This window comes from Catharus ustulatus, chromosome 20 (assembly GCF_009819885.2).
Source record: "Catharus ustulatus isolate bCatUst1 chromosome 20, bCatUst1.pri.v2, whole genome shotgun sequence".
In the NCBI taxonomy this organism is placed as follows: domain Eukaryota; kingdom Metazoa; phylum Chordata; class Aves; order Passeriformes; family Turdidae; genus Catharus; species Catharus ustulatus.
Window position 1 is genome coordinate 3,377,971 of NC_046240.1, and position 19,154 is coordinate 3,397,124.

The following is a 19,154-nucleotide window of genomic DNA, read 5'->3' on the forward strand; positions in this document are numbered from 1 at the left end:
GCCGGGCCCGGGCGAAAACCGCGTGTGTTTGTCCCGCGTGTGCTGTGTTTGTCCTGACCAGGGTGCGGGAGGGACCCGCGTGTGTTTGTACCGCGTGTGCTGTGCTCCAAACCAGGGTCCGGGAGGGACCCGCGTGTGTTTGTCCCGCGGGTGCTGTGTTTGTCCTGACCAGGGCTCCGGGAGGGACCCGCGTGTGTTTGTCCTGTGTGTGCTGTGCTCCAAACCAGGGCCCCGCGGGCCCGGGGCTCCCCGGTATCGGTCAGGGCGGGCCTTCCCCGCTCTCACCTCGCTCACAGGGCCCGTTCTGTGCTCCCTCCGCAGCGCCAGGAAGGGCAGAGTCCCGCAGGATCCCCGGGGAAGGTGGCTGAAGGCAGCGATCCTCCTCCTCCTCCTCTTCGCCGCGGCCGGCGGCGGCTTCGTGATCTGGAGCCGGCTCCCAACCCAAGATGGGATCCCCGAGGGTGCAATCCCTGAAGATGGGGTCACCGAGGTGCTGGCACATCACAACGACAACCTACGGGACAAGTTCGTGGAGATCCCCTGCTCGGAGGACTACGACAGCCACAAGCGATTTGCAGGTAACTGGACAGGTGCTCAGAGGGCAGGACCAGCCTGGCTGCTGGGGACACCAAACCTGGGCTGCAGAACTCCCCTGTTTCCAGCAAACTCCTGGTCACTGTCTCCTCCCTAAAGCCCCAAAAGTTTGTGCCCCTCGGGCCAGCCCAGGAGTTGATTCTGAGAGGTTTTTCCTTTAAACTGCCTTGCAAGGGCTCTATGACATAAACCTTTTGCTAAGTCTGTTTCTAGTTTCTTTTCATTGTGTTGATTCCTGTGGTAGGTTTGTGAGTTTGGTCAGTACCGTACAGGGCATGGAGTGGATCTGATTCAGGACATTGTCTGTGCCACCAGTGTGTGGTGACTGTACAAGTGCCAGCTTTTGATGCTCTTGTTCTGAGACGTGTCTGCCAGGCACCGGAGAGTGCCTGCAAAGCACTTTTCTGTCTTTGTGTCTTTCAGCTGAATTCTGTCAAATTGGTATATGTCCCCCTGGCTCTTATTTCTTTGAAGTGTTGAGGTTGGTTCTTCAAGAGACATGGAAGGTTTTAATCTTCTCTGACAGTGAGAGTCTGACTTGCAGCTTCTGTGGATGAGCAGTGCTGATGTTCTCTTTCATATTTGCACAGTGTGTTGTGATGAACATTTTTAGTTGGCACAGCTGCAAGAGAGCAGTTCTGCTCTTGGTTTTTGTTTTTGTCAGTATCTCTGGCTGTGTGTTGATGCTAAAAAAAACCCAACCAAACCTGTTAAATCTAAAAAAAAAACCCAAAAAAACGGAGTTAGTTTTTAGTCAAATTGGTGGTTGTATCTGCTTCGTGATGTGGCTGAGAAAATGCTGACACAAAACTGGAGGCTGGAGGAAGCTGCTGTGAGCTGAGGAAGAGCAAAAGTGATCAAAGGGCTGGAGAACCTGTCCTGTAAGGGAAACCTCAGGGAGCTGGGTCTCCTTTCCCTGGAGAAGGCTCAGGGAGATCAAATCCCAGTATTCCAGTGCTTAAAGGGAAGCTCTGCCTTTGCAAAGAGCTGCAGAGAGAAGACAAGGCACAGTGGGTACAGGTTGCATTGGGCAAGGTTTCATCTTGATATTGAAAAAAATTGTGCAGAGGGAACACTCAGTCACTGGAACAGGCTCCCCAGGGATGCTGTGCAGACCCTGTGACTGAGCACTGTGCTAGATAATCTTATCCAGGCTCTCTGGAACACAAAAAGCTGAACCAGATGATCTAAGGAGGTCTTTTATCCCCTAAGCCCTTCTGTGATTCTGCAAATTTTAACTTTCTTCTGTGCCAGTTCTGATAGAGAGTGTTTGACAAATTGCAGCCCCCTGTGTTCTTCAGGTGCCTCGTCCTGGTGCTGTTGGTGAAAAAGACTTGTAACATAAAAGAAGTTTATGTGGAATCTGGGGTCACACAGATTTTCCTTAGTGCTGCTGCTGCAGCATCTTTGTTTTGAGGATTTTCCCCAAATGTTATTCAGGCCAAAAAAAACTAATGTCAGGAAGCTACCAACAAATAAACCTATCTTGGTAAGGTAATTTTTTTCCACAGAACACCTGACAACACATATTCTGTGTTAACTTCTCATAGTTACTATAAGGGGAAACTGCTGCTGGCTGTATTTGCATAGTGCAAGGCCAGAGAAAAGTGCAGCTGGTGATTTAGTTATCACTGAACTGGAGTTAAAAGTCTCTGGATTCTGCTACTGTAGTGTTTGCTTACAAAAAAAAAAAAAAACCAAATCAACAAAATCTTAATTTTCACTTTCCCTGGTTTTCAAAAGCAATTTTTTCAGCTGTGGCCTTGTAGTCTGGGCTACACCACCATTGTTTTCTTTCTATTCCTCCTTTTTCATTCTGTTCTTTTCACTATAAGAAAGGTTGGAACCTCAAGGAAGGCAGGAACTCTGAGCACATCTCTCCAAGAACAGGAATGAACCTGTTCTTTATTTTTGGGGATGTCATGGGGAACAGCAGCAAATGCTGACTGCTGGGTGAGCTCTCACCTCTTGGCTTTGTATGTGGATGATTAACTCACCTTTCTAGTTAGGTGTTTGCTTGGTGCTGCTGCTTAAATTCTGTGATTGATTTGGGATTTTAGCAGATGTTGCCACCGTGCTTTCTGAGGATCCAGCATGTGAGCAGCTGTTAACTGGTTAATTAAAGCCGAGCTGTGATAAGGAGCTCTGCCTGGGCTTTTCCCCACGTGAGGGTGGTGATGAGCTGCAGAGGAGTTTTGTGTGTGTCCCATTCCCCACAGCCCAGCGAGGCAGAAAATGTGGATTATGGATCAGCAGCTTTAGGCATTGGGAAATAGGTTTCTGTCACTCAATAGCTCTTCATTCTCAGTCTTTAGCCTGGTTTGGCACCCACAGCTGCAGGCTCTGTGTCAGGGGGAGGCACATTCCTGTCACCACTCAGTGTCTAATGCTCAGCTGTGAAGTTTCCACAGCTAAAAGGAGCTTTTTATTTATGCACCTGTCCTTGCTTCCAGCTGAACTTGGTGCAACTGAGCTTCCAGTTTGCTTCAAGTGATGTGGTTGCTGGTGTCAGAGCAGGATTTATTTCCGTAGCAGTGGAAACATGCTTCATACCAAATAAAATTTGCTATTTTTCAGAGGCCAAGCACTTAACTTACTATATTTGCAGAAGGTATGGTGTTATGTGAGCACAGTTGCACCTGCATTCTAAACTCTGTGGGCAGATTTCTGCTCTCCTGAGACACTGTTAACTACTTAAACCTACTGTGGCCACTGTGTGTGATGAAATCTTATTTCTGCTGGGTGCTGACATTTTGTGTCAGTGCACAAAGCATCCGTGATCACTGCCCAGGAGACAGAGTTAAGGTGCTTTTCCAGAGACAAGGCCAGGGGATGTGGAAAGCAGAGATGCCTGGAAAGGTCTGGCTCAGACTGCTCTGGGGATGCAGCTGTAAATCTTTGCTCCTGTCTGGCTTGGAGAGGGATTTTTTCCCTGCCCAGGGCAGGGGGTGGAATGAGATGATCTGCAAAGTCCCTTCCAACCCAACTCTTCTATGATCCTGTACCTCAGGAGAAAATCTTAACAGAGCTTTTTTCTCCTGTGAATTCTCTCTGTCTCAGCAGTGAGTGGTTCTTGGCTAAATACCATGAAGTAGGAGACACAGCTGCAGTTTGGGTGCTTGGTCACATCCTGGTTTTTGTGCTGAATGGAGCAGGGGCCAGTGGCAGTACTTGTGTTTTACACGTTTTGGTATGTTCCTCCTTTGCCTTGATTTACCTGATAGCCAAAGCTGATGGTGCCTTATCAGATATAGGGATGGCTTTGTGTCTACTGGGTACAAATTTGTGGAAGCTACTAGGTACTTGCAGTAGTACAGTAATTTCACGACTATAAGGCGCACCCTTTTGACTAAAATTTTCCCTGGAACCTGGAAGTGCGCCTTATAGTCCGGTGCGCCTTATCTGATGGACAAAGTTCAAAAAAATTGCCTACCCGGAAGTGCGAGCTGCGAGCCACGGGGGGAGCCGGCAGGGCCATGGCTGCCAGGTGGAGGTGGGGCGGAGCAGGGGCGGGCACGCCCCAGCCCCGTGGAGGCGGAGCCGCCCCTCCAGAGGCACGCCCCGGCCCTGTGCAGGCGGAGCCGCCCCTACACAGGCACGCCCCAGCCCCGTGCAGGCGGAGCCGTCCCTCCAGAGGCACGCCCCGGCCCCGTGCAGGCGGGACGGCCCCTCTAGAAGCACCCCCCAGCCCCGTGCAGGCGAAGGCGCCTGTCCAGAGGCACCCCCCGGCCCCGTGCAGGCGGAGCCGCCCCTCCACAGGCACCCTCCAGCCCCGTGGAGGCGGAGCCGCCCCTCCACAGGCACCCACCGGCCCCGTGGAGGCGGAGCCGTCCCTCCAGAGGCACGCCCTGGCCCCGTGCAGGCGGAGCCGCCCCTCCACAGGCACCCCCTGGCCCTGTGGAGGCGGAGCCGCCCCTACAGAGGCACGCCCGGGCCTCGTGGAGGCAGAGCCGCCCCTCCACAGGCACCCACCGGCCCCGTGGAGGCAGCACGGAGGGGTGGCGGCCATGCCCCGGCCCCGCCGGATGCAGGCGGGCCTGGGGCCCTGCAGCACCGCCCCTGCCGGGTACAGGCGGGCCCGGGGGCCAATGACTGCCGGGTTGAGGCGGGGCCTCGGCCAGCAACCACGCGGAGGGAGCTGGGGGCGGAGCCTCGCTGCAAAAAAAAAGTGCGCCCTATAGTCCGGTGCACCTTATCTGATCTACAAAGTTGCGAATTTTGCCAACTCCCGGCGGGTGCGCCTTATAGTCCGGTGCGCCTTATGGTCGTGAAATTACTGTAATCTGAATTTCTCTTGAGGTTCTCCAGGTATGCCTTTGGCACTTCCTTCCTCACATGTGCCATGGTATCTGAGACAGAGGACATGTTTTTTAGTCCTGAAATCATTTTCAAGCAGGCTGTTCTGATTTTTCTTTAGCATTCACCCAGTGTTTGTGCTGTACTGTTGGTACCTCACTGACTTTGGTTATTTCTGTTAGTTGGAATTTTTTTCTCCATTTGGGAAAGCTTTTGCTGTTGCTTTCAGAACACCTCCTGCTTCCAGTACTCTATCAGAGACTCCAGACATGTAAAAATTGTCTGAGGTAACCCTGTAATTTTGCCAGGCTTGGACTCTCCAGCACTGGCCTTTCCAAAAGGGTAAGAGCTGTGCTGATATTTGCAGCTGGAAAAGGAACAAATCTCATCTGAAATCAGAAATCTTTGCAGAATGTTGTGGAAAGGAAGCTCTCAATGTCCAGGTTTGTCCTGGAGTATTAAATTTCTCCTTTGAGTTTACTCCTTCCTTGCTCTTCTTTACTTGAGCACCAGTTTTCCCTTGCAGCCCACCTGAGACATAGCTGGGGTATATCCAGTAATAGGAAATGGAAATAACAACAAAATTCATGGCAAAACTTCTCCCAGCAGCCTGGTCATTGTTATGAGTCATTTTTGATCAGAGCAGAGTGATGCTTTTGTCCTTCATGGATGAATTGACTGATTTCTTTCCAGGGATTTTGTGTTCTGATGAATACATAATTGTTGAAGTGACACTTATTTCAGGAGCACTGAGTGTGTTGGCAGGTGTCAGAAAATACACTCAGCCCAACTCTCCTGGGGCTTTACATCTGTGAATGGATCTTCCTCAGAAAAGTGCCAAATGTAACATCCCAAGGTCTCTGGTGGCTCAGAACTGATTTTATTTCTTCTTCTTGCCTGAAGATTGTTTTCAACAATATATGAGCTTTCATATATTCTTCACCTGGAACTCTTGCTGTTGACTTGTTATTCCCAGGAGCTTTTAAAATTTAATGTTAGATTTCTTAGCAATGAATTTTAAGAGACTTTTTAAATCTTATATATCCAAGCTGTGTGCTTCAAGAGTGACTTCAAGAGAGACTTTTTTTGCAAAGTCTCATTTAAAAACCTGCCCTTTGGGTGGTTGAAGTGGTTTCAATGGGTTCTTTTCCTCTTTGTGTTGCAGGTTGCACTCCTAGGAAGTGTGGAAGAGGTGTGACAGATGCTGTAATCACAAGGGAAGAAGCTGAAAGAATTCGTAGGTAATTTTTCTTTTAGGTCTAACTTTTAAAAGCACTGACTTGAATGACATTGTGCCAATCTGAGGTGTAGGATGGGTGAGCAGGATGGGTTAGACTGATTAAAACATGAAATTTTTGTTATTAAAGCCATTTTCCATTTTTACTGTAGTGAGGGCAGTTCTTTCACACAGAATCTGCCTGGCTTTGAGGGGCATGAGCACTTCACAGAAAGGAAGGAGAATGAATTAAATTAAGTTTTAATGGATTTTCACTTGGCCTCCATTTGGCCTTTAAAAGCAGAACAGAACAATGTAAGCCTTACTGCAGCTGTGTCTGTCTGGTAATCACCAGCTGCTGCTGACCCTGTGGTCCTCTGTGAAGGGGCTGGTTTTAGGATTTTTTTGGGGTTTGTGATGGGAGCTGCAAGCTCAGAAATATTTTATACACAAATATTTTATTTTAAACACAAATATTTTATTTTTATGACAGGCTGGAAGGTTCAGCTCCAAATAAATGGGAGCTGCTGTTAACTCATTGGGTTATACCTGATGCATCAAATACCACTCTCTGAGGAGTTACATGTTGTAAATAAGGATATTAAAGGACAAAGTAATCAGACTTCAGTTCTCATCTGAGATTATTGTTTTGCCTGCAGAATAGCAGAGAGGGGACTGTCCTTGGGAGGATCTGATGGAGGGGTGAGCAGTGTCCTGTTACTTTCTACATTCTTTTACTGCCAAGGCAAGATTATAAATGCATTTTTTGGGGCTGAGGTGAGGAGATGGAGATTTTTTCCTTCCGTTCAGACTTAAGAAAAAAATTGATTTGGAAAGGTCTTTCACATTAATTCTTCTGCTAGCAGTGTAACTCCTGACTTCTGTACAAGTTGCCATTTCCTTGTGTTTAATTATTTCTAGCACCTTTCTTGAACTGATTTTGTCTTCATCTGGAAACAGTTGCTATAGCAGAAATGCAAAAGTTTGTCATCTGAAAGTAAACTACAGTGGTTCACAGTATCATGTAAAGATTGGTTTTGTATAGTGACAGAAAAACCATGTAATGTTTTAAGTAGCTCCTGGAATAGTATTCTTTGAATTGAAAGAATCCCACTTCTCTTTAACTTGCACATTTATTTTAATTTCTTTCCCCCATCTTTGTTCTCAGAATGTTTTTGTGTGAGAACAGGAACTGTTTCTTGGATATTTGTAAACACAGCCACTTCTTTAGGCCTCTGCTGAATTAGGGGATATATTACCAAAAAAAAGAAGGGTTTCAGTGGAAAAAAAAAGAATTTATTGTCCTTGTGATTGCTGAGAAAGATCTGCAAAAAATATAAACTGAGAAATGTCAGCAGTGCTGCCCATCTCAAACAAGGTGTTTAAAAGATTTAACATTCTGTGTTCAGTTCCTTTGGGATCCCCTGGATGTTTTCAGTTCTGTGGTTGCATAATTTGCCACTTTTCCCTGGATTTCTCTGCTTGGGACCCCCAGTGTAGCTGCTGGGGCTGTCACTTGGGTTTGCTCTCCTCTGCTTTTAGGATGAAGGTGGGATTTTTCATTACACTCCCACAGGGAGGGATTAGAATGGCAGGGTGGAACACACAGAGCTTGGATCTGGAGATCCACAGAAAGCTCTTGTCCAGCTGGGAGTCAGGAACTGGGGAAACTGAGGCAGAGAAAGCTGGGAAGTGATGAGAGGGGAGGTAAACTTGCTGTCCAAAGCCCAGAGCTGGGCAGGGATGCTGAGCTGGCTTAGTTGGACAACAAGCCAGAGTGACTGACAAATAAAAAATCCATCATCTCTGTTATTGTGGAAGCTTTTTTTTTTTTTTTTTGTTAGGAGAGGTAAATGAGGAGGAGGGGGAGATGATACTGTCTCAGTGCAGTAAAATAAATCTGTTAAAATTCTGATGTGTGTGGAGAGGTCTGGGCTCTGAGCCAAGCCTTTTCACTTGTCATCATCTTTAAATGTGAGGAAGTTCTTGTGTGCTCTTAATTGTTGGGGAAAGGTTCAAGAAGAAAGTGTAGTGTTGTGTTGAGCACTTAAATAAAATAATGGATGAAAACTGAAAGATGTTAGAAACAAGAGCTGACCAGTGTTTCTGGGAAATTGCAGGAGTCACAGAATGGTTTGGGCTGGGAGGGACCTTGAAGCTCATCCAGTTCCAGCCCCTGCCATGGGCAGGGACCCCTCCCACTGTCCCAGGCTGCTCCATGCTGGCCTTGGGCACTGCCAGGATCCAGAGACAGCCACAGCTGCCCGGGGCAGCCTGTGCCAGGGCCTCTCTGCTCTCACAGGGAAGAATCATATTCAGGAGAAGCCTTTAAATATAATTTCCTTACCCAGTTTTTTTTAATGACTCCTTCTCCTGCCTTTTTCCTCTTCCTTTCCCCATGTGCCAGCCTGTATTCCTGGTGTCATGGTGCAAATCTTTTCCTGGCTCTCTCAGATTTCACTGCATCCTGCTGTGCTGATGGGCTTTAAATGTAACTGTGTGTCTTCCTTTGAGCCTTTCATCTTCTCCAGTCTCTTACCCACAGAGTATAAAGAGTATTTCAGGCCTTACTCCATCTAGCTATATCTGCTGGACAAGCTTCCAGCCATTTGGAGTAGGTCTGGCTTGTTGCTTTAAATTTTTTTGGCTTTAGAGTGTTTGGATAATTCTGTCCGATTATGTCTGTTGTAAGACTAATTTTTTCTTTAAAATACCTCAAAACTATGCTGTTTAATTATTTTAAATTCTTACTTTAGCCACTTTGTTCTCTTTGCTCTTCAAAATAAAACTTCTACAGGTTTCTGTTGGGATTCAGACTGCATTTTCATTGCCTAGGGTTTTCTCTTAACCTCTTTGTAAGCAACATGTCTGGGTTTTTGGGGTTGTTTTGCCTGTCATATTGTTATATTTTGAATTCTCAGATGTGGATTTTTGTCTCTGTGTCTAGATATAATTTATTAATTTAAAGGACTACATTTGCAGTTTGTGACTTTGTCAATTCTCTCCTCCCTCAGTCAGCTGCCCTTCCCTGGAGTACTAGAGCACAGCACCAAAACTTGTTTCCCATTCCATCTTTTTATGTTGAGAAAGTCTTGACAAACATCTGAATTATTGAAGCCTCCCAGGGGTCATGCCCCAGTTGTCATGCTGAGCTTTCTTATCTTCCTTTGTAACTTCTCCTGGGTTTATATTTATTTATGCAGACACACACAGAGTGAAGCTAGAGGGGCCATGGTAATCTTCTGGTCTAACTTCAGCAGAATCCAAACAGGAATATTTTCTCCACCAGCAAGCTGCTTTCTCTTGCACATCTGTCTCTGTAAAGTCATTTTATACTCTGTTCTTTATTCACAGAATGGGAGTTGTATTAGTTGTCTTGATGTTTGCCTCAGCTTTTTTCTTCTTCATATAGATAATGATATTTGCCTTTTCAACCTTCTATTATTTTGTAATTCTTCCCTCCCTGATACTTTTCTGCACCTCACCCCCACTTGTGTGAACATTTCAGTCCTGACTCATTCACTCAGGTGTTGTAGGTGCTGCCATCATAGCAACCCTCTGGTGTAAATGAGACAACTCATTCACTGTCACACCTCTTTGTATTTATTTCAAAGCCCCAGGAAAGAAACCCCTTGGTGAGCCAGTCAGCTGCAGTCTGTGTCCTGCCTTCCAGCAGAATGGCAAGAGCAGGGCAAAATTAAATTATTTAGTCACTGGGAGAAGCAAACACACTGTGTGATGCAAAACAAGGGGTTCTGCTCTGGGCCCTCCAGCCTAGGGTTCTGCAGACTTTTCCCTTGTTTGTCTTTCAGCTCTCCCAGCCAAAATCTGAAGTCCTCAGAATGCTTCCAGCTCTGCCTCTGGCTGTGCAGAATCCCTGTCCTGTCTCAAAGCTCTGCTGCAGGCTGCAGAGTTCTCTTCCTTCCTAATGAGCCTCCTGGTAGTGCAGAGGAAGCACATACTGAGGGGGGAACGATGCATTTGGCAGCATCTTCCACCTTCCTCCCAGCTCTGTGGAGATGTGATTATCTTGGCTGAGCTCCAGGAAGCTGGACAGGAGCTGGTTGTGTCCAGTCTGTGTCTGGTGTAAATTTGTGCTGGTCTCTGCAGCCAATATTGCCTTTAACCTCCTCAGCAGTAACCTGAAGCTCCCCCAGGCTGGCTGAGGTGGAACTCAGGCTGCTCACCCTCCTGTCTCATGGATCAGTGTCATTGGAAGAGGCATTTCTCTGGGGTCAGAACCCTTGTCTGTGTGCTCCTGCTTTGAGGGAAGGGTTTGAATGTGGGATTGTCTGTAGATTTTGTGTGCAAGGTTGTCTGCAGTGCTCCCACCTTTGGTGGGAGCTCCATTCTCATCCCTGTTCTCAGCTGCAGGGTGGGAGCATCCCCACAGGAGCACTGGGGAGGGGCTGGAAGCTGCCAGCTCCTCCAAAGACAAGTAGAACAAAGATTTTCTCATTTCCCTCCTCTGGGTAGCATGACTGCTGTATGCTTTCAAAGTGTCACCTAAAACCTTTTAGAGGCTGGAGGAGCTGGTGTGGATGTGAAGAGGTATTTAATGGTTGGCAATCAATCCCTTTTAGTGAGGAGCAAAGGCAGAGCCTGTCAGGCTTTCCAAGAAGGGATATTGATCCTGTTTGCCATAAGCTGAGAAGTGCTGGCTACTTGAATGTTCTTTTAGCAATAAGAGGGTGGAGAATAAAGGACTAACAGTAGTGAAAGTCCAGAAGAATATATTTTAATTTTTTAATGAGGGTTCTATTTCACTTCTGTAGAGAATTGTGTGAACCAGAATATGGGGGTAGCTCTGTCAAACAGTCTCTCAGAAATAGGAGTGTGGGTGTGTGTTTGCTGTTTTTAGACAGACTTTGTTGGCCTTTCAGCCTGGGAACGTTGTCCTGAACTGCAGACTGGTCCTTGATCAGAGAGCAGGACTTGGAAGTAATCAAAATTTTATTCTCAGTGTCAGAAATGATGCTGGAAATGTTTCATGTACTGAAATGACAGAGGCTAAAATAAATATATTCTTTTTTCTTTCCCAGGTAGCTGTTTGCTAAGCAAAGAGCTCTGTGCTCATGTGTAAGAAGGTCTCTGTCTTGGCATTCAGTTGTTTTCCCCTGTCTGAAACAATCCTGAAGAATATTCTTTCTTTTTCAGGTTCCCTCTTCAGCCTTTATCTGGCTTTTCTAAGCCTTGTGTTGTAGCTATTGCCTTCTCAGCTATGAATAACTGCAGTTCTTGGGGGTGTCTTACATTAATTTATTTTGTTATTTTGAATCTTCCTAACTGTAATAATTTGGAGCTTGAGGAATGAGAAGAAATGTGTGAGTTTGAAAAGCATGTGGAAAGAGTTAGAAAGGCAATTTGTTTTTAAGTTAAATTAATCTTATCAGCTGTGTTGTGCTACTTCTTATAATCTACTTTAATATGGTCACAAACGTATTTTTGAAGCAGCACAGGAGCAGGTTTACTTCTTTTAGCTGTGGCTTAGATTTCTGTACAGAACCAGAAACCAATAGATGAAAGTATTTTGCTTCTGAAGCTTGAGTAAATCCTGATACAAGAGCTGCTTTTGTATGAGTGTGAGATTATTTTTTCCTTAACAATCCTCTGAAGCTTTTGGAGAACAGTGGGAAGGACAGATCTGAAAAACTCATGCTGTGTCCACTTCAGTAACTCGTTACTTTATGTATTTTTCAAGGGGTAAACAATGTTATTTGTGTAGGTTTATTTTAATAAAAGTTGTTATTATCTCTTGTAATGAGATTTGTTAGTGGGGTTCCCCTGATTCAGCTCTGGAGCTCAGAGCAGTTGAGGCTGCAGAGATTTTCTAAGGGACAATGTTATGAGTGTGTCCCTCTGTCACCAGTGTTATTACTGCTGGGATTTTGTTACAATAATGTGAATGGTCTTGGTGCATCAGAACAATGGCAAATTCCAAGCTGAGTTCCCAGATACTGTACATCAGAGATGTCATTACTTCAGTGCCAGTCAGGTCAATTCACCTTTGCTCTTTCACATTTGCAGTGTAAAAGACAAAAAGACTTCTATCAGACAGTTAACATTTTAAAATACTTTTGAACTGATGCAGAACAAGCTTGTATTTTGTGGACAGCAAGGGAAATACAAAAGTGTCCTTTATTCAATTTAGAGAAACACTTTAGAATCCTGAGAGGTAGCTCTCTCTTCTGGAAAATCTGAATACTAATCTTTGCAGCTTGTTGGGAGCTCAGCAGAAGAGTTTGGCTTGAATTGGATGAAGAAATGGATTGATTTTGCCTATGTGAAAAAACTTTTCACTATGTGGTTTTCTTTTATAGCAGCTTAGAAACTGAGGAAAAGAAAGTTTGGCCCTAGTAAGCCTTGGAATTCTAATTGTACTTTTAAACAGACTTTTTAATGCCTGTATTAAATATGAGAAGTATACAGGATCTCATGGTGAAGGAGAAATTTTAATAACAAATGCAGGGCAAGATAAATATTAGTGCTGCTACTTGAGCACTTGACAAATACTGGAAAATGAGTTATCTTTGTGTGGAAGAGAAATGTCTTCAAGAAGGGAGGCTGGAGCACAGGGATTTACCCCCAGCCCATGGGGGGAGACTCTGGCAATTCCCTGTCAGGACTGAATCTCAGAAATAACAGATCTATGGGGTTTTTTTCATAGTACCTTAATAATCTCTGCAGGGATCTGAGGGAGGTTTGTAGTTGTAAAATAAATCTTATATTATGAACCTAAAGGCTGGAAACTGCTTTTACTTGGGAGGCTGTGGAAAGTGAGAGGCAACTTGGGACAGTTATTAAAGGTCATAGTTAAACAGTGCTAAAACCTTTTGGTGCTCATTTTTCCTTCTTTGTTTCCTTTTCCAGGCATCAATTTTGGACTTGCACTCTGGAGCTCTTTCCCTGGGGAAGCATTTTGTTAATCTGTACAGGTAAAATGGGGCTGTGGCTTCCTGCCTGCTGTCATCCCCCCTTCCCTGCCCTCTGCCAGTGCTTCGAGCCCCCAGGATCAGTGATGAGAAATTATGAAGTTGGCTGGATTCACCACAGTTTCCATGGCCAGTTAAAGAGCTTTCCTGGCATGAAAATGGATCTTTTGTTGAACTAGGCACTTTGAAAACTGCTATTATCTTTATTTTTATGTCCTTGCACCAGTTAATCATAGTATTTTTTCACAGTTATAATTCAGTTTTTCAGCACTGGAAGAAATCAAATACCCTGGACCCTTAAAAATGTGAATCCATGTGTTTATTTCATGATGTAGGAGGGGTCTTTTTTAATGCCTGAGGAATGCCATTACCAGTTGCAGCATTTCAATCCTTTAATTTTTTAACATTTGATCTTTTAGCATTGCTTTTGGACATCATGCTGAAAATCATTTGTAAGATTTTTTTTTTGTGTTGTGTTCTCACTTTCTGATGGGGTAAAGCGCAGGTTAGAGTGAGGTGTCTTCTTGTTGCTTAGTCTGATTCAGCAACTTCTCTTTTAGACTGTTGTTTAATTTTTCAGGTACTTTGGGGACAAAATTCAAGACATCTTCACAGAAGAGGATTTTGCATTATACCGGTAAAGATTTTCAGTAACTGCTGAATGAGCCACAAACCAGAAATTTTATGGGTTTGAGTTTTTAATAGAGTGCAGGCTGGGAAGGGATTGCCCTTTGCATTCACACACTGGATTTTGCAGCTCAGAATAGTAATATCTGAGAATTCAGATGGCTTGAAGAGAAGTCAAAGGACTTTTTGGTGACTGATAAACAACATTTGAGCTGTAGAGCCACATCAGGACAGTTTTATGGTGTGAATTTATTTAGGGTGATGGCAGCACCAACATTTCCCTCCCTCCTGGCAAGAAGAGCTGCTCCTCTGAGCTCTGTGGGGATCTACTGGGAGGAAAAACCCTTCCTCATGACCTCCTCTTCCACACATCATCCCAGGGGTTGTGTGAGATGATGGGCACAATCCTGGGCTATTGTTACATCAGGAATTTGGGGTTTGTGAGGCAGAGTGTACAAAACATTAAAAACAGTAAAGCAGGAAGTGGAAGGACTTCAGATGACTCATGTTGTGCTGGAGAAGCAGCCAGAGGATGAAATAACTCTGTAATGGAGCAGCTCTGGCATTGATGCTCTCAGCTTTCCTGCAGCCCTGCTCATGCACTTAACAAACACAACAAACCTAACGAGTTCCATGTGGCTGGGAAGGTGTGTGGCCAGAGTTTGGGAACAAGCATTCTTTGTTGACTAGACACAATAATTCTTTGGTTATGCAATTCAGTTGGTTTATCATAATTCAAAATGTCCCTGATTTGAACATTTTAACTCTTTTTTTTGGGGCTTTTTTTCCTTGCCTGTGTGAAGGAATCTGACCTCCCTCTAGTGGTGGAAAGAATGTTAAGTAGTCAGATGGGTTTATTAGTTTTATTAAAATAGTAATTAATTAATATAATCTTAAAATATTAATAATTTTAAGCTTATTTCTATGTATCAGCTCTTTTTAGTTGTCATTGTCTTTACAGATAAACTTTAAATTGTTTTTACTTCTGATCCCAATATTGCAAAATTAGATGATTCCTTGATTATTACTGAACTTTGCACAAAGAAAATATATAATTTCTGTTTTCTGTGAACAGAAGCATTCAATTTTTCAATAATTTTATAACTTTGTGCTCTGAGATGAGACAGCTGCTAGGGAATGTCAATATTCCATTGGGATTTCATGCCAGTGTAGGGGATGTTTCAGTCTGCTGGATATGAAGCTAATGCAAAATATATTATTAAATGCTTCTGTTCCTATTAATGGCAGTGCTTTAATATGGACTGTAGTATTTTATGGCCTTAATGAATGATTTTATGCTATTTTTGGGAGCTTGGGAGCATCTGTCTTCATTACTGTCCCTTACCTACCAAGGTCACTTTAAAAATGCACTCTTGAGAGAAATAACTGAATGTAATTCATGTCTAAGTATTACTGATTGCAACAATAACGAGTCTGAGAAGGCATCCTGAGCCAGGGGGCTGATTTCTAAACTGTCTCTGGCAAAATTACATTGCTTCAGACTCAATTATGGTTTCTAGGCTGATACTTTAACCACCATCTGCCAAGCACATTACAGCAATCCCTCTTGTTCCACATAATAAATGAAATGTTTGTTCAGAAGGGAGACCTTTAATCAGGGTGCTTGGTGGAAGGGGTGAGTTGAGCAGAAAAGAGCACAATCACAGATTTATTCCCAACACCTTAGAGCTGAAGGCAGGGACACAGGAGGAGCAGAGGAGGAGCTGGGAGTTTGCTTTGTTTCTGTGTGTGCTGTGTGTGATTGCTGTGAAAGCTCCCTGGCTGCAGGAGGCCTTTGCTTTGTCAGCTCCCTGAGACAGTGCTGACAAGTGGGATAATCAGCAAGTTGTGTGGGATTGAGCTTTGAGTGTTCCTGTCACCATGATTGAATCACACTTTTTAGTGGCTCCTGACTGCATTTTTTGGTGTTGGTCTGGCACAGCCTGTCTCACAGAACTGTGCAGTGCCACTTTCAGCTCTCTCTGCTGCTGCTGCTGCATTAAGCTGGCAGCTCTGCAAGCTACTGAAGTTCCTTTCTCTCCACTTGTGTTACTTGGACTTCCAGCTACTTCACTGACTTCTTAAAATTTTCTTTTTCATCACCTAACTCCAAAACAGTAACTGATTTTACAGAATCTGGTGGTCATGTGCTTCTTTCAGGTAGTTCTGGTCTGCCTTTCCCTGAGTCTGGCATGAGCACTTTGATATTTTCCAGTGACTCAGTGCAAATGGATAAGGACTACTGCTGACAGATGTGGGGGGAGCATTAATTTGGTACTGATGCTGTTCCTGGGCATTTATTGCCCCTGTAGAGCTCTGTTACTGCAGGGTACACCTCAGCAGTCTGAATGGGACAAGAGTTGCTGTGCTTATGGAAGCAAATGCTTGTGTTCTCCAGCAAGAAGAATTATTTTCTTTGTAGCCATAGTCCACCAGAACTCTCCCAACAGATTTGAAGAGCCAGTGGGCCAGGAGCAGTGAGGGAAGGGAAGCTCCTGCCTGAGCTCCTGCTGCTTCTGGGTCATAGAGGCTGAGGGAACAGTGTGACTCTCCCAGTTCTGGGCTCCTTCATTCCTTTCTTGATTGCCCTTCTGAGCTGAGATTTGGCTTCTCTTGTCACTTGGCTTAGACATGAAGGACAGTGTTTTTGTCTGTAAGTATTTTGCCAGTAGCTTGTGTTTGGAACAGCAGGGAATGGAATGAAAAACCTGCAGTCATGATATTGATAAATGTTGAAATGGCCTGGCCAGCAGAAAACACTGTACTGAAGAGTTTTTCTAGGCTAAAAAGTGACCTTATTCTACATTTCAAACCAGCTGCTTGGTGTATTTGGCATATTGAGTAGGGCTTTGCATCCTGTTTGGTTTGTAAAACACACATTCTGCCCAAAGCACATCACTCTCCAGGAGCAGTGAGGCTTTAATAGAGCCTTATAAACACCAGACAGAAAACCTTAATAGAAAGCTTTTAAAAGTGGGAAATGAATCAGGCTGAGAGAAGAGGGAGGACTCCTTGCAGAGCAGGACAACTGCTGGGGATTTAGTTATGTCAAAACTGTGGCCTGACTGCTTGGGAGTGGATTTATGGATTTATTCCTGGCTGGTGCAGGGGCCAGGCAATCAGCTGCTCTGGGGTTTGTGGCTATGGATTCTTGAGCTGGCTTGTTCGAGGCTCTCAATTCACAAAATGAGTAATTGCATTTAATGCTTCTGGGAGCCTTTCCTTTCTCTCTCTTTCTCTCCTTCTGTTTTCTTCTTAAGGGAAAATAAGATATGTGTATGTTCCCCATGGTTTCTCAGCTAAGGAACTTCAGTGACTGAAGAACACAAGCAGCAGGAGAGAAGTGTCACTGACTGAGCACTGTGTGCTGTGTGTGATCTTTGCAGGGATGTGAGGCAGAGGATTCAGCAAAGGATTGCTCAGGTGTTTGGTATCAGCTCTTCTGCCATGTACCTGACCAAGCCAACATTCTTCTCCAGGATGAACAGCACAGGAGCCAAGACAACACACGATGAGTACTGGCACCCACACGTGGACAAGGTGAGGAGGAGGCTGAGATGGGATGCAAACATCTCCTGGTTTTATTATTAGATCACTTTAAAATCATTTTGCATTAAACAGTCCATCAGACAGGTTTGAAAACTGGTGCTTCAGGGGATGAACCTAATGAGAGATCAGTGGGTTTTAGAAACATAGGCTAAAAATTGAATAAAATTCAATTTTATTCTCTCTGATTTACTTTTGCTAGAATTAGTAAACTAGGAGAATGACTACTCAGGAATCTCTTGTGAGAAAAACTGATTAAAATGACCCGAGTTGCTCTTTTAGCCAGATCTAGCAGGAGCTCTTTCACAGTGGTCAGTTGGTCATTGTTGTTATTGACCTAAGGCTCTTGAAAAAGGCTTAATATTTGTGTTTCAGCTATATGTGAATTGAAGCTTTTTTTGTGTTTCAGTGGGGATGTGGTACCTGACACCCTCTTTCAAGAACTTGGTGTTTTGATCCTTTTAACTGCACAGTCTTATCTCTAGGCTTATAGCTTAATACTTGGCATTTCTCAATGGACTTAAATTATTTGGTATTGAGTTTATTTCTGAATTTCACTGAGTTCAAGCATTCTGTGCAGAACAGCAGAATACAAACAGTAGAAGAATCAAAGAAAAAATGCCACAAAACACAAAAAACCAACCCAAACAAGCAAAAAAACCCCTCCACTCCACAATATCCACATTTCATGCCTTTAGAACTTACAAATTATTCACTCTGGAGTCATGGATTACCCACAATGGAACCAAATAAAATAATCCCAGCAAAATCCAATTTATTCCTCAGGGCTCAAATCTCTAAGTGGGCAGTGTACCTTGAAGTCTATGACCTGAGACATGAAAAAATTAGACCGAAATATTCATTGCCTTAAAGTATTTCCTGGAAAAAACCAGTCTGAGGGAAGTGTCTTTTACTGGTCACAACGTTGGTGTGAGTTCCTGTGTCCTTTTTCATGTGGGCAGGAGCAGCTTAAATTTAGAAAATGTGCTGGTGGGGATGGCACAGCTTATGTTTAGAAACAGAAAGTCCTGTAGGGTGGAATCTGCCAGGTTTTGGATGCCTCTGGTTTGAAAAGCTGTGATGTAACCAGTGAATAGCAATGAGGGGGTAGGGATGGTTTTTGAGGTCCAGGTTGTTTTGATTTGTGTTGGTAGGAGATGGCTGTAGGGAGCAAATTGTGCTGGTGGGGTTCCAGAAATTCCATCATGTTATGCTCAATTCTGAGACCCCTGGGAAGAAGGAAACTGGTGATTCTGGTTGTGTGAAGTGCAGTGAATTCATTGGTTCCTTACAGTTTTTCCACAGCTTCAGAGAATCAGATTTGACTGGCACAAGGGTGGGAAAAGCAGCATATTTCAACAGCTGATGCCTGTTTTCTCCACTCTTTTATTTCAGCCCCAAAAAAGCCTATTTTAGAATTTCAGACTCTGATTTATTACTATAATGAGATTTGTGTCTGCACAAGTCCTGCTTGCCAGTATTCTCTTTATTTTTCTCTGCATGTGTTTTGCATTGGGAAATGAATAAGGTGGTTGGATAACCTCTCAATTAAGTGTTTCCACCTAAATATCTTCTATAATGTTCAAATTATTTTGTCATTTACATGCAAATAAGTTTACATGAAGAGAATTTGTGGAAGCTGCTTTTCCTGTCATTCTGAGAGTGCCTAAATGTGATGGACAGCAGGCTGAATGTTTTCCTGTTTTTATCTTTCTCTTTTGTCTATGTTTTATTTATCTTGCAGGCTGTCTGTTCAGGGAGCAGATACATCAATTGATTTGTCTTGGCTTTTTCTAACCCATCTCCAGCTTCAAAAAGCCCCAAGCAAACAGGAAAAGTGCTCTCTTAGACTTGGAATGCATAATCTAGACTTTAGTAGTGTCTATACTGAATATCTGGCTTGTCTGATTTATGAGTGGTTGGGGTCAGTGATATTGGAGATC

At 44.1% G+C, this 19,154-nt stretch overlaps 1 protein-coding gene across 2 annotated transcripts in view; it reads left to right on the forward strand.

Moving 5' to 3' along the window:
• Nucleotides 1-19,154, forward strand: part of OGFOD3 (2-oxoglutarate and iron dependent oxygenase domain containing 3) — a 44,317-nt gene that overhangs the window by 9,016 nt on the left and 16,147 nt on the right. The window contains exons 2-7 of one of the 2 annotated variants that reach the window (XM_033076536.2): nucleotides 322-578; nucleotides 6,056-6,131; nucleotides 6,766-6,883; nucleotides 12,977-13,041; nucleotides 13,619-13,675; nucleotides 17,052-17,205. In XM_033076536.2, the coding sequence (XP_032932427.1) occupies nucleotides 322-578; nucleotides 6,056-6,131; nucleotides 6,766-6,883; nucleotides 12,977-13,041; nucleotides 13,619-13,675; nucleotides 17,052-17,205 (727 nt within the window). The remainder of the gene's footprint in view (nucleotides 1-321; nucleotides 579-6,055; nucleotides 6,132-6,765; nucleotides 6,884-12,976; nucleotides 13,042-13,618; nucleotides 13,676-17,051; nucleotides 17,206-19,154) is intronic. The other variant, XM_033076537.1, reaches the window with a different exon arrangement.